Source organism: Lepus europaeus, chromosome 8 (assembly GCF_033115175.1).
Source record: "Lepus europaeus isolate LE1 chromosome 8, mLepTim1.pri, whole genome shotgun sequence".
NCBI lineage: Eukaryota > Metazoa > Chordata > Mammalia > Lagomorpha > Leporidae > Lepus > Lepus europaeus.
Genome location: NC_084834.1, coordinates 72,155,847 through 72,170,932, shown reverse-complemented (window position 1 = coordinate 72,170,932; position 15,086 = coordinate 72,155,847). Strand labels below are relative to the sequence as shown.

General features: G+C 41.3%; 1 protein-coding gene across 2 annotated transcripts in view; it reads right to left on the bottom strand.

The window, feature by feature from the left end:
* Window positions 1–15,086, bottom strand: part of PPA2 (inorganic pyrophosphatase 2) — a 229,728-nt gene that overhangs the window by 53,943 nt on the left and 160,699 nt on the right. The window contains exon 11 of one of the 2 annotated variants that reach the window (XM_062199791.1): window positions 7,115–7,174. The exons of the other annotated variant lie outside the window; for it this stretch is intronic. Within the exon in view, the coding sequence (XP_062055775.1) occupies window positions 7,115–7,174 (60 nt within the window). The remainder of the gene's footprint in view (window positions 1–7,114; window positions 7,175–15,086) is intronic. 2 annotated transcript variants of the gene reach the window in all.

Sequence of the window (15,086 nt, the reverse complement as noted above, 5' to 3'; positions counted from 1 at the left end):
TGCAGGTAGGGGCTTTAACCTGGTGTGTCATAGCACCAGCCCCCAAAGTTTTAGAAACAGTGATGATGGTCACACAAGATTGTGAATATAATTAATACCACTGAGATGCACACTTATAAAAGGTTAAGAGGACAAATTTTATGTTATATATTTTTTATCAAAAAAGAATTCTTCCAAAAAATATTTTCCTGTATATTAAAGCCAAAAAAGTCTTTCATATAGATTGTCTGCAAGTTAAAAATCAAGGTGCAGGGAGATCCAAGATGGCTGAATAGGGCATAGCCACAGTAACTTAAGCTACTATAGGCTATGAAAAGAACAAAGGAAGTACATTTCAGGGATCTCACTGAAGGAAATTTTCAGCAAAGACAAAAAAACAAACAAAAAAACCAACACACACAAAACAATGAAGATTCTGGGACAAGAGGAGAGAAGAGACATCATTGCAGCTGGCTGCTGGCTGCAAGATGCCATCTTACCACCTTAAAGTAGGAAGAAATTGCCATGCCCTGCTGCTCACAGTTTTAGCTGAGGGAAGTCCACAGTCACCCACTGACTTCTACTTCAGCCTGGGGAGCTGACGGGGGTCTGAGCAACTGCCAGGTTTGGCGCAGGGAAGCCTCATTGCTTTCCTTTCCTCCCCTCCACCACCCACACTGGGCACCATACTTGACAGCAAAAAGCAGCACAGCACCTCTATTCTGCTGCTACCAGCATCGTGGTCAGTCAGGGCGAAGTAGGGAGCAAAGGATGGATCCTCCACATCTTGCAACTTGGAGTTTTGAGGCATTAGTCCCACAGCTACATTCACACACTTTATGTAAGCTGGGGGATTTGCCTAAGCTGTGCAGCCCCTAAAAAATCCACGCCCACCCTGGGAGATCTGAGTAATGACTCCAGCCTACACTGCAAAACCAGGGCTGCACAATTCATTCTAAATTTCTCAGTGCCACTGGAAGCTACCTAGTGGATGCAAGGAAAAACCTACCTGCATTCCACCTCTCTGGACCCACGCCCTCAGAGCAAAATCTGTATACATTATAGTCACCCTGTAGTTCTGGAACAGAGCTCACTTCACATCCTGTAGTCCTAGGACGAGGGCTGTTGGTTTATAAGCTATAGTACCAGTTGGACCTCCTAGGACCTGTGGAAAGGTCCATCTGTATCACACAGTCCTTGAGTCACACTAGTTGGTGCCACAAGTCTCAGCATCACTCAGGCTTGCCAGTAGGATAAGGGGGCAGCCAACCCTGTCTCCCTCAGCACCAAGAACAAGGCCCTGGCTATCACATTCACCAGGGAAACTGTCACTGGACTCTGTGGACCAAAGATAAACACCCAAGGAAACACATTCATCTCAAAGCCACACTTCCATCCCCAAGAACTGCAGACTAATCCAGTGTCACTTAGACACAGCTGACATTGATTAAGACAAAACAAGCCAATCAGACTACACTCCCAGGCTCACTTACAACCAAAGGCAAAGCAACAAGCCAAGTGATACCCTGCATACCAGCTAGACCATAAAACCTGTTCCAATAAAACCTACTCTATAAAGAGAGGCTGAATGCACCAGATGGGCAGACATCAATGTAGGGACATAGGAGACATGAAGAAGCAAGGTAGCATGATGCCCCCAAAAGGACACAATACTCCAGAATTAGATCCTAAACTGAAGGAAATCTATGAAATGTCAGGATTCAACATAATGATTATAAGAGAACTCAATGAGATGCAAGAGACTACAGATAGACAGATGGAAGGAATGAGGAAATCAATGAGTGACATGAATGAAAATATTACTAAGGAGATAAAACTCATTAAGCAGAACCAAATAGAAATTTGAGATGAAATCTTCAATCAGTGAAATAAAAAATGTGATTGAGAGCTTTATCAGCAGAATAGACCAAGTGGAGAAGAGAATTTGACTCTGACCTCAAGGGTAAGAATTTTGAAATAACTCAGAAAAAAAGAACTAAAAGGAATGAAAGTCTATGCAAATATGGGATACCATCAAATGACCAAATATTCAAATTATAGGTATTCCTGAAGAAAAAAAGGGAAAAGGCATCAAGAACCTGCTAGATTAGTTGAAAATTTCCTAAGAATCAAAAGACATGGACAATCCAGGTACAAGAAGCTCAAAGAACCCCTAGCAGACTCAACCATAAAAGATCTTCTCCAATGCTTCCTGTTGTCAGATTTTTCAGAAGTTCCCAATAGGGAGACAATCCCAAATACAGTAAGAGAAAAGCATCAAGTTTCACATAAAGGAAAACCAATTAGATTAACAGTCTTCAACAGAAACCCTAAAGCCAGAGGAGAATGGGATGATACATTCAAGGTCTTAAAAGAAACTTCCAACCAAGAATATTATATCCAGTGAAGCTACCTTTAAATGTGAAGGGGTGGGGACTGGCATTGTGGCATAGTGGGCTATGCCTCTGCCTGTGGCACCAGCTTCCTGTATGGTTGCAGGTTCGAGTCCTGGCTGCTCCACTTCTGATCCAGCTTTCCGCTAATGGCCTGGGAAAGCAGTGGAAGATGGTCCAAATATTTGGGCCCCTGCACCCATGTGGGAGACCTGGACAAAGCTCTGGGCTCCAGGCCCAGCTCCACTATTGCAGCCAGTTGTAGAGTAAACCAGCAGACGGAAGACCTCTCTCTCCATCTCTCCCTCCCTGTTTGTAATTCTGCCTCTCAAGTAAATAAGTAAATCTTAAAAAATGAAAGTGAAGGAGAATTATTTTCCAGATATCAGAAACCAGAGATTTACCACCTCTAGATAAACTTTGCAAGAAATTCTGAAAAGTGTCCTGCCTTAGAAGTGAACTCTAAACACATGCCACCAAATTCACTGACAGAACCTGTAGAATTATTATCCTATCAACAAAATGACTGGTCTTATCAATTCTAACTTTGAATGTAGATGGATTAAATTCACCAACCAAGAGACTTAGCTTGGCTGAATGGACAAAAAAAAAGTAACCCTAGTGCCTATGAGAAACTCACTTCACAATGATACACACAGAGTAGGTGAAGAGTAGGTGGCCACACCTGGGTGCCCACCAGCCAATCAGGTTAATTAACCACTCCCCTTTGGAAGTGGGTTAAAAGCCTGGGACACAGTGTGTCCTGCCCTTCTCTTCTTCTCTGGCCTCTTGCCAGGAGGGGGCTTGCTATAGCTCTGCACCTCCATGGCACATGGCCTTAGGGCTACGCGCCCTAGGCTTCCAGGCCTAGATGCTCCTCCACGTGGCTGGTTCCTGGTGCTAGGTAAGAACCCAGATTTACCTCTCATGTAGATAAAGCTGTCACTCTCCTATGCATCTTTCTCACTAAAGGCTTAAAATGTAAAAAAAAAAAAAAAAAAAAAAAAGTGAAAGGTAGGAAAAAATACACCAGACAAATGGAAACCAGAAGTGAGTAGGCCTAGCTATCCTAAAATCAGATTAAGACAACTTTAAATAAAATACCATAAAAATATAAAGGGCATTTTATTTTGGTAAAGGGTTCTATTCATCAAGAAAACATAACAATCATAAATGTATATGCTCCCAACACAAGACCATCCTGATATACAGCAAATGATATTGGAACTAAAGGGAGAGATTAACTCTAATACAATAATAGAGTGACTTCAACACCCTACTCATTAATGGACAGATAACTCAGACAAAAAAAATACAGAGTAGAAACATACTATGGAGCAAATGGACTTGACATTTACAAGACGTTTCACCCAACAGCTACACTATGCCCATTCTCATCAGCAAGCACATGGAATGTTTTCTAGGACAGACCACCTATTAGGCACAAATCTAGTCCTAGCAAATTTAAGAAGATTGAAATCATATCACATATCTCCTCAGACCATAAAATAAAAGTAGAAATAAAGAATAAAACACTCAAATACTTGGAAATTAAACAACATGTACTTAATGATCAATGGATCATTGAAGCAAGTAAGAATTTGCTTGAAACAAATGAAAATGAAAACATATCAAAACCTGTGGGATGCAGCAAAAGCAGCATTAAGAGGGAAGTTTATAGCATTAAGTTCTTACATTAAAAAAGAGAAATGTCTCAAAGATCTAATGATCCATCTTGATGACTTAGAAAAGCAAGAACAAACCAAACCTCCAATCAGCAAGAGGGAATAAGAATCAGAACAGAAATGAAATTAAAAATAAAATTACAACAAAAACACAAAAATTTGTTTTGAGGAGTATATAAACCTCTAGCCATACTAACAAAGAAAAAAGAGAAAATACTCAAATTGATGAAAAAGGAGATATTACAACCAACACCACTGAAATACAATGGATCATAAGAAACTGTCAGGGCTGGTGCTGTGGCATAGCAGGTAAAGCTGCTATCTGCAGTACCAGCATCTCATATGGGCACTGGTTCAAGTCCTGGCTGCTCCTCTTATGATCCAGCTCTCTGCTATGGCCTGGGAAAGCAGTAGAAGATGGCCCAAGTACTTGGGCTCCTGCACCCACATGAGAGACCCAGAAGAAGCTCCTGGCTCCTGGCTTTGGATCGGCACAGCTCTGGCTGTTGCAGCCAATTCGAGAGTGAACCATTGGATGGAAGACCTCTCTCTTTCTCTCCATGCCTCTCCTCTCTGTGCAACTCTTTCAAATAAATGAATGAAATCTTAAAAAAAATAAATAAATAAAACAAAAACCTGAGGCAAAAAAAAAAAAAAAGAAACTACTGTAAAAAAAGTATGTTAATAAACTGGAAAATCTCGAATGGATAAATTCCTGGATTCATATAACCTACTAATATTAAATTAAGAAGATATAGACAACCTAAACAGATCCATAACAAGCAATGAGATTGAAGCAGTAATCAAGTCTTCCATCAGTGAAGTCTGGGACCTGATGGCTTTACTATTGAATTCTACAAAACATTCAAAAAGGAAGTAACTCAAACTTTTCAAACTATTCCAAAATGTTGAACAAGATGGAACTCTGCCCAACACTTTTTAAAAGATCTATTTATTTGAAAGTTAGAGTTACACTGAAAGGGGAGAGGCAGAGAGAGAGAGAGAGAGAGAGAGAGAGAGAGAGAGAGAGAGACATCTTCCATCCGATGGTTCACTCCAATTGGCTGCAATGGCCAGAGCTTCACTGATCTGCAGCCAGGAGCCAGGAGCTTCTGGGTCTCCCACATGGGAGCAGGGGCCCAAGGACTTGGGCCTTCTTCTACTGCTTTCCCAGGCCATAGCAGAGAGCTGGATCGGAAGTAGAGCAGCCAGGTCTTGAACTGGCGCCCATATGGGATGCTGGTGCTTCAGGTCAGGGTGTCAACCTGCTGCGCCACAGCGCCAGCCCCATGCCCAACGCTTTTTATGAGGCTAGTATCACTTTGATACCAAAAGCAAAGACACGACCTGAAAACCACAGACTTCTATCCTTAATGAACATAATGCAAAGATTCTTAACAAAATAGTATCAAATCCAAAATCATATCAAAAAGATCATACATCATTATCAAATGAGATTTATCCCAGAAATTCAAGGGTGGCTCAACATTCACAAATCAAGAAATGTCTTAAGTCACATCAATAGAAAGAAGAACAAAAGCCATATGGTCATCTCAGTACATGCAGAGAAAGCATTTGTAAGATTCAATACCCCTTTGTGATAAAAATTCAAGAAATTGGGTATAGAAGGAACATTCCTCAGAATTATAAAGGCCATATATCACTAACCAACAGACAATATCATACTGAGTGGGGAAAAGCTGAAAGCATTTGATCTGGAACAAGACAAGGATGTCCACATTTGCCTCTCATTCAATATAGTTCTGGAAGTTTTAGCTAGAGCAAATAAGGCAGAGAAATAAAGGACATCAAAATTGGAAAAAAGGACAAATTATCCATGTTTGCAGAGGACATGATTTTGTACAGGGAAAAACCTAAACATTCCACCAAGAAGTTAGAATTGAAAAACCAATTCAGTAAAATTTCAAGTTAAAAACAGACTTAGAAAAACCAGTAGCTTTTTTGTATGCTAATGATGAACTCACAGAAAATCAAGAAAGAAATCCATTCACAATAGCCACAAAATAAAAATCAAATATTTAGGAATAAATTTAACCCAAGGAGTGAAAAATCTACAATGAAAACTATCAAATATTGATGAAATAAATCATCAAGGACACAAAAACATGGAGAGATAGATATTCCTTGCTCATGGATTGGAAGAATCAGTATCATTAAAATGTCTAAAGCAATTTACAGATTTAATGCAATCTCTATAAAAATAACAATGACATTATCTACAGAAGTAGAAAACACAATCCTAAAAGTCAGATGGAATCACGAAAGACTCGGAATAGCCAAAGTGAACCTGAGCAAGAAAAATCAAGCTGGAGACATCACAATTCCTGACTTGAAAGCATACTACAAAGCTATAGTAATTAAAACAGCATGGTGCTGTGACATAGTAGGCTAAACCGCTGCCTGCTGTGCCAGGATCCCATACTGGCATCAATTCATGTCTCAGCTGCTCCTCTTCCAATCCAGTTATCTGCTTATGACCTCGGAAAGCAGTGGAAGATAGCTCAAGTGCTTGGCTCCCTTACCCTGTGTGGAAGGCTCAGAAGCAGCTTCTGGCTCCTGGCTTCAGATCAGCCCAGCCCTGACCATTGCAGCCATTTGTGAACTAGTGAATGGAAGATCTGTCTCTCATTCTCTAATTCTACCTCTCAAAATATTAAAAAAAAAATCACAGCAGCTTGGCACTGGCATAAAAAAATGATACTTAGATCAGTGGAATAGAATAGAGGGCCCAGAAATAGACCCATATGCCCAAATTAATTTATAGGAGTAATAATTTTTCAAAATCCATTTTTTTTCTGTATGAAACTGCCAATATCATGAATAGAAAGGGAGAACCACAAAGGAGAAAGAACGTGACGTTCATTTGTGTTTGTGTTAATCTAAAGCAATGCGGAGAGACACCAGCAGCTGAACCTAGGGACTTGGTGGCATTGCTTCAGAGGCATCCATACTTGCATCTTGCATTCTTCATGTGTAATCAGATTGCCAGAGACAAACTCATCATTTATTGTAAACAACACTTTCCCCTAGACCTACCATAAAGTTTCTGTGATGTCCTGTCTTCCAGTTGCAATAAAAATCACTGAGTTGCATCAACTGAAAAAATAGAGGACCCAGAAATTAGCACACATACATACATGCAGTCAACTGATTTTTGACGAAAGTGCTCAGACCATACAATGGAGTAACGATAGTCTCTTCAACAAATGGTGCTGGCAAGACAGGATGTCTATATGTAGAAGAATGAAATTAGATCCATACCTCTCACTATATACAAAAATCAATTCATGATGGATTGAAGACTTAAATTTAAGAGTTAACACTATGAAGTTGCTGGTAGAAAACATAGGGGAAAGACTCCAAGATGGTGGTGCAGAGGTCGACTTTTTGGATAAGACCCCCTAAGCACAGCAAACAAAAGCAAAACCAAACAGATGGGACTATATCAAACTCAGAAGTTTTTGCATAGCAAAGAAAATGATCAAGAGTGAAATGATATCCAACAGAATGGGAAAAATATTTGCAAACCATCTATCTGATGAAGTATTAATATCCCAGATAATGTCAGCAACTTCAAAAAACAATAAAATCCAACCCAGTTAAGAAATGGGCAGAGGACTTTAACAAAGAGCTCTCAAAAGAATACAGTCAACAAACCTATGACAAAATGCTTAACATCACTAGCCATCAGGGAAATGCAGATCAAAACCACAATGAGATATAACCTCACCCGTGTCAGAATTTCTAAAATCCAAAACAGAGTAACAAATGCTGGTGAGGATGTGGACAAAGGGGAACACTCCTACACTGTTGATGGGAATGTAAATTAGTGCAGCCACTAGAAAACAGTGTGATTTCTTAAAAACTAGGAATAGAGTTGCCATATAATCTAACAATCCCACTGCTGCACATATACCCAAAAGATTTGAACATACTGTATCAAAGATACCTGCGCCACCATGTTGATAGCAATACTGTTCACAACAGCCACAATTTGCAATCATCCAAGGTGCCCATCATGAGGTACATGGGTAAAGAAAATGCCATATATTTACAATGGAATATTATTAGTCTATAAAGAATGAAATTCTACTTTTTTCAGCAAAATGAATGCAACTAGAGAACATCATGTTGAATGAAATAAACCAGATGCAGAAAGACAAATACCACATGGTCTCCCTTATTTGTGGGAGCTAAAATTCAAAAAACAAAGAAAAAGGAAGGTCTGTATGTTTCATTATTGCTGCAAAGAGTTTTGTAAAACATTGTTTTTATACTTTTATGGAGCCAATTGTTCAGAATATTATGCTATTATAGTTTTAATAATCTGATTACTTTAAAACTTACTGTATATGAGTAAAATGGCCATTTTTCCATTCAATTATTGTTTATAGCCATTGTCTATTGCCACTAAACTAGGGTCTTTCTGCTTTTTACTTGTTAAACTTCTTATTCAGTGAAGTATTACACCTTTTTACTTTATGTTTAAAATGTGTTATATCAAAAACTTAAAAGAAATAAAAGGGTGAAGGAAGATGGGAGGGAGGTGGGGAAGGAAGGGAATATCATTATGTTCTTAGAATTGTATTTACAAAGCACATTGAATCTGTTAAAGTTAATTAAAATTTTTTTTAATACAAGAAAATAAAATCGAGCAGCAGATGTCACACAATACATTCAGCCACTTCTTAGGAACCCACATACTATATCAGAGTGCTAGTTTGAATCCCAATTCCTTCTCTTCCAACCCAGATTCCTGCTAATGTGCCTGGAAAGGCAGCATATGATGGCCAAGTACTTAGGTCCCTGTCATTCAGTTTCAGGCTCCTGGCTTCAGCTTGGTCCAACCCCAGCTGTTGCAAGCACTTGAGGAGCAAATCAGCAGATGGAAGGTCTCTCTCTCATCTTCCTCCATCCCATTCCCACCATTCTGTCTTTCAAATAATTGAATAAAATACATAAGTCTTCTAAAAATTACATTGAAATGATTATTCATCATACCTATTTATATGCTTGTTTACTTCTTTCTTAAATATTTATTTGAAAGAGTTACAGGGAAAGGGAGGAAGGGAGAAGGAGGGAGAGAGGGAGGGATGACCACAATGGCCTGGGCTGTGCCAGGTGGAAACCAGAAGCCAGGAGCTTCATCTGAGTCTTCCATATAGGTTTAGGGCCCCAAGCACTTGGGCCATCTTCTGCTGCATTTCCCAGGGCATTAGCAGGGAACTGATTAGAAGTATAGTAGCCAGGACTGGAATCAGAGACCATATAGGATGCCAATATCCCAGGTGGTAGCTTTACATGTATGCCACAACACTAGCACTCATTTTTCTCCACTTAGCTGTATATATTTTAACACTATGAATTATGGTTTCACAATTTATTAAAACTATTTTCATAAAATTGCCTTAAATCTTAAGTTTTATTTATTTGAAAAGAAGAGTGACAGAGAGGTGAACAGAGATCTTCTATCCATTGGTTCACTGCCCAAATGACAGCAATAGCCAGTGCTGAGCCAAGCTGAAGCCAGCAGCCAAGAACTCCATCCTGCACTTGGACCATCTTCCACTACCTTCTCAGGCACATTAACACAGAACTGGATTGGAAGCAGAGTAGCTGGGACATGAACTAGCACTCCATATGAGATGCCAGTGTTGCAAGCAGAAGCCTAACTCACTGTGCCACAATGTCAGCCCATGAATTAGAATTTTTAAAAGAATGTTGGAGCTGACAGCATGGCACAATGGGTTAAGCATCCTATATAGGCACTGGTTTGAGTCCCAGTTGTTCCAAGTCCAATCCAGCTCCCTCCTGGTGCACCTGGGATAGCAGTGGGAGATGGCCAAGTCCCTGGGCCCCTGCCAGCTATGTGGGAGATCAAGAAGAAGCTCCTGGCTTCAGCCTGGCTCAGTCCTGGCTGTTGAGGCCACCTGAGGAGTGAATCAGTGGATGGACAATCTGTCTCTCCTTTTTTCTCTAAATCTGCCACTGGCTTTTTTTGACAGGCAGAGTGGACAGTGAGACAGAAAGGTCTTCCTTTTCCGTTGGTTCACCCCTCAATGGCCACTGCAGCTGGCGCACCACGCTGACCCAAAGCCAGGAGCCAGGGGCTTCTCCTGGTCTCTCATGCGGGTGCAGGGCCCAAGCACTTGGGCCATCCTCCACTGCACTCCTGGGCCACAGCAGAGAGCTGGAAGAAGAGGAGCAACCAGGACTAGAACGCGGCACCCACATGGGATGCCAGCACCACATGCGGAGGATTAACCAAGTGAGTCATGGCACCGGCCCCTAGAATTGATTTCTATTCAAAGCACCTGATAATACTGATAAACTATCATCATTTATCCAACCTAATGAAAAGTCGTGTTTCATGCAGTGATAAGAAAAATGTACTTTCTGCTATGTACACATTAAATTCCAACAGTCATACAGTTTTCTTATAAATGCTTAGTTTTGAAAAAGACTTTAGCAGATTTCTGTATTCTGGTTTTCATTTTGTTAACATTTTATGCAAGTATCCATTCAATCTCAACTTTCTCAAACACAACAATTCAATACTTAATTTTTCACTGAACATATGGTTTTGATTTTTTGAACTCGTGACTACTGAAAGGGTTTATTGCCTAGTAAAAGAGCGCCATTGAAGAATAGAATTCAATAACTGCAGATTTATACCATATAACAAATGACAAAACTACTGAAGTACTGAGATTTCTCTATGCTCTACAGCAAGACCACCCAACTTCTATTTCCTATTTCATATACTGTTAACCTTCCCTATGTCACATTTTCCTTTGACTAGTGGTTTCTTGCATCTCACAGTCTCACACCATTGGCAGGCACATCAGGTACTTCTACCAGTAACAGAGACAAAAAGGACTCAGACATGGTTACCCACTGGGTTGTTCTATTGCGGGTACTGTGCACACGGGCTTGGAAAGAGTTACCCATGTGTTAAGGGGAGAATTTTGTTTATTGACAAACACCTCAAGCACTACACAAGGAGACTTTAGTGGAAGCTAGAAGTATAAAGTAGAATTCTTAGTGTTAAAAAAATTAAAAATCTAAGACAAATGCTAAACTGGATAGGACACTGGAACGGGCAAATCCCACTGGTCATTTCATTAACAATCTTGTCCCACTGAAGCCAGAGTGATGGTTTTGAAATGGAATTTTATATTGTTCTTTCCCTTATTAGGACTCTTCAATGGCTCCTTATAATGTTCAAGCACCTTGGTGTAGCCTATGATAAACAGCCCCTCCTCTCAAGCTATTTCTATCTCACAGACCAGTCCACCTGCTTAGAATAGGAGAAAGGAGGGAGTATTGCAAGAAGTAACTCAATTTACTAGCTCTGATAAACTATCCTGCCACAATTTCCTTGCAATAGCTAAGATTTCCCCCCTGTGGACCTGGCTGGCCCTTCTCCTTCCTTCAGCCTAAATGTAAGTTCCACCAGGAGGATTTCTGAACCACCTTGTGGGTAAGGAGACCTTCCCAGCTGCTCTCATGGTGTTTCCTCCTCCTAACACTACTGCCCTCTATTATAGTCTTGTGTGTTGCCTCCCATGATTCTCTTGTAGAACTACAATGTCCAAACACTTGTCTTAGTTACCATTTGATGACTAACATCAGATACAGTACACATAGTTAGCCCTGAAAATATTATGTAAATATGATAATAAAAGATATTATAGAAACAGTGCTGGATTCGTAGTAAAGAGATAACTGCAGTAAGAACCAAGGAATAAGAGTGCTATTTAGATCCATTAGATTTCACTAAAGTCATACTTGCTCTGGGTCCCAAGGATCTCAATCTGGAAGGATCAGGATTATGGGTAGAGTTAAAGTGAGGAGGATTATGGTGAGATGACAACAGGGCAGAGCTTGAGAAATGCATAAGGATGGAAACAGCTTGCCTGTATTACAAATGTAAGAGTATGGAAATGGGCTGGCATTGTGGTGCAGCAGGTTAATCCCTTGCTTGTGATGCCAGCATCCCGAATCAGTGCTGGCTTGAATCCTAACACTTGTGCTTCCAATCTACCTTCCAGCTAATGCACCTGGGAACACAGTGGAAGATAGCTCAAATACCTGGGCCCCTGCCACCTATATGGGAGACCCTGATGGAGGTACTAGCTACTGGCTTTGGCCTGGGCCATACCTGGGTGTTGTGGCCATTTGGGGAATGAACCAATGGATGGATTGAACTCTCTCTCTATCCAATTCTGCCTTTCAAATAAGTAAATCTTTAAAAAGGAAGGAGGGAAGAGAAAGTCAGTCTGCCTTATACACAGGTGCAACCAACATGACTCAGAAGTGAATTATTGACATAGCATAAACCTGTCACCAGCCATGTCATTAAGCAACATTCTAGCCATGACTGTCCCATTCCCTGTGCCTCCATTGCTCCTCCCACTGACCTAGCTGCCATTCATTTGGCACCCATTAACGGCGTCCAGAGTAGTTTCTCTATTATAGCAGACAACATTTTGTAACGTGCTATCTGGTTGGTTGGCCACATGTATCTCTTTCCAGCCATAGCATAAAAGCACATGTGGCACATCTATCCTTACTAAGTACCAATGCACTTGACAATTGGGGTGGAGTACACTTAGCCAATTCAAATAGCAAAGGGGATAAAAATGGTAAATTTCACAGTTCAGCAGTAAAATAATAGTACCCTGTTATTTAACTGACATGGTCAACAATTCAGTCTTGAAAACATGCATCTGACAACTTTCTTACACCCAAGGATTCCACCTTCCACAGACACAACCAGTGATTTTGCTTGTTCAGAGACATTGCAGACAATTGTCTCACTCTAGATTGACACTTTGTTCTTAGAAAAAAAAAAAAAGAATGAAGCTCATAGTACTATCTCCATCAGTCGTCACCAAACCTTGACATGGCTAGGATAATGTAACAAATATTTTGTCTACTTTTAAGTTAGCAGCTTTCCCCCTATTTTTTGCTCTATTGCAATAAGAGAAAATTGAAGTCTAGAAAAGTTTGCTTCTGACCCAAAATGAGTAATTCCTCACAGCTTGTTTTTACCAGCTGTTTTCTATTCCCACTATTAGGAACTTGGATGTTGATTTATTTTAATGGGAAGGATATGTTGATCACATTTCAAGAATGATTCCCATGCATTATAGTGGAATCACTGGGGAACACTAGTCCATTTTGAGTGGGATAGAAGTGCTCAGGACTCAGTGAGGCATTGAAAGTATCTCTTTGAAGATTCAAAATCTAGAAGACTGGCTACAACCTATTACTGGAAAGTTTAATAGAAAATGTGATCATTTGCTATTAGATTTTGCTGATCAGAATCCCAAAGTAAAAGAGCAGCAGTGCACTGCAGTTCATGGGACAGAACCTCCGAGCACCTCACTGTTGACTGATACTCCTGCCACCTCCTACCCCGTCAGCATGGTTTTGATGTCACTGCCCATTATCTTCCTTGCACTGTGTTTTTTTTTTTTTTTTTTTTGACAGGCAGAGTGGACAGTAGAGAGAGACAGAGAGAAAGGTCTTCCTTTTTGCCGTTGGTTCACCCTCCAATGGCCGCCGCGGTAGGCGCGCTGCGGCCGGTGCACCGTGCTGATCCCAAGGCAGGAGCCAGGTGCTTCACCTGGTCTCCCATGGGGTGCAGGGCCCAAGCACTTGGGCCATCCTCCACTGCACTCCCTGGCCACAGCAGAGAGCTGGCCTGGAAGAGGGGCAACCGGGACAGGATCGGTGCCCCGACCAGGACTAGAACCCGGTGTGCCGGCGCCGCAAGGCGGAGGATTAGCCTACTGAGCTGCGGCGCCGGCTTGCACTGTGTTTTATTCACAGCCTGAGACAACAATGCAGAGTAAAACTACATCTTTTCTTTAAAGAACACGATTGCTTTTATTATGTAGTCAGTTTACCTCTACTGCATCCTCTACACAAGAGCCCCTACATGTAAAACCAGAAAAATACAAGTATTAGCAGATCAAGGTCAGATACATTAGGAACTGCCTGGGGCCAGGCATTGGTATAGTAGTTAAGACCTGCTTGGAACACCCGCATCTGTTATCAGAGTGCCCGGGTTCAAGTCCTGGCTCTGCTCCTGATTCCAGCTTCCTATTAATGTGCATCCTGGAAGGCAGAAGTGATGACTCAAATACTTGGATCCTTGCCATCCACATGGGAGTCCTGGATTGAGACCCCAACTAACAGCTTTGGCCTGGCCTACCTAGCCTGGCTCTTGTGGATATTTGGGGTGAGAGCCAACAAACAGGAGTGCTCTTTCATTTCCCAAATAAAATTAAGCAAATAAAGAAACCTATAGAATCCAATGCACCATATTAGCCATCTTCAATCATAGCATGCACAAGGGAGCTGGATGCTCTTGAGAAAATGATCTCTGTAGGGAGGCCCTTGGCAAAGCTCCTCCACTGCATTCTTCCATCCTTCCTGTTTTTTAGAATTTTGTTTTATTTATTTGAAAGAGAGTTACAGAGAGAGGTAGAGTCAGAAAGAGATCTTCCATTCCACTGGGTCATTCCCCAAATGACCACAATGGCCAGAGCTGAGCCGACCTGAAGCCAGGAGTCAGGAGCTTCCTCCAGGTCTCTCATGCAGGTGCAGGGGACTAAGCACTTATGCCATCCTCCACTGCTATCCCAGGCCAAGCAGAGAGCTGGATCTGAAGAGGAGCAGCCGGGACTAGAACCAGCGCCCATATGGGATGCCAGCACTGCAGGCTGGGGCTTTAACCCACTGCTCTTCCTGCTCTCCCCTTCCTAGGAGGGAATTTTATTCTCCATGAACAAATCTGCTTATGAAGAACAGATTTGAAGGGCTTGCTTCTAGTCCTTCCTCTCAGAGCATCATCAGATGAAGACAGTGGCTCAGCATTGGTGGGACATCTTTTTTTAAAAGATTTTTTTTCAAAAGTCAGAGTTATACACAGAGAGAAGGAGAGGCAGAAAGACACAGAGAGAGAGAGAGAGGGATGGAGGGAGGGAGGGAGAGA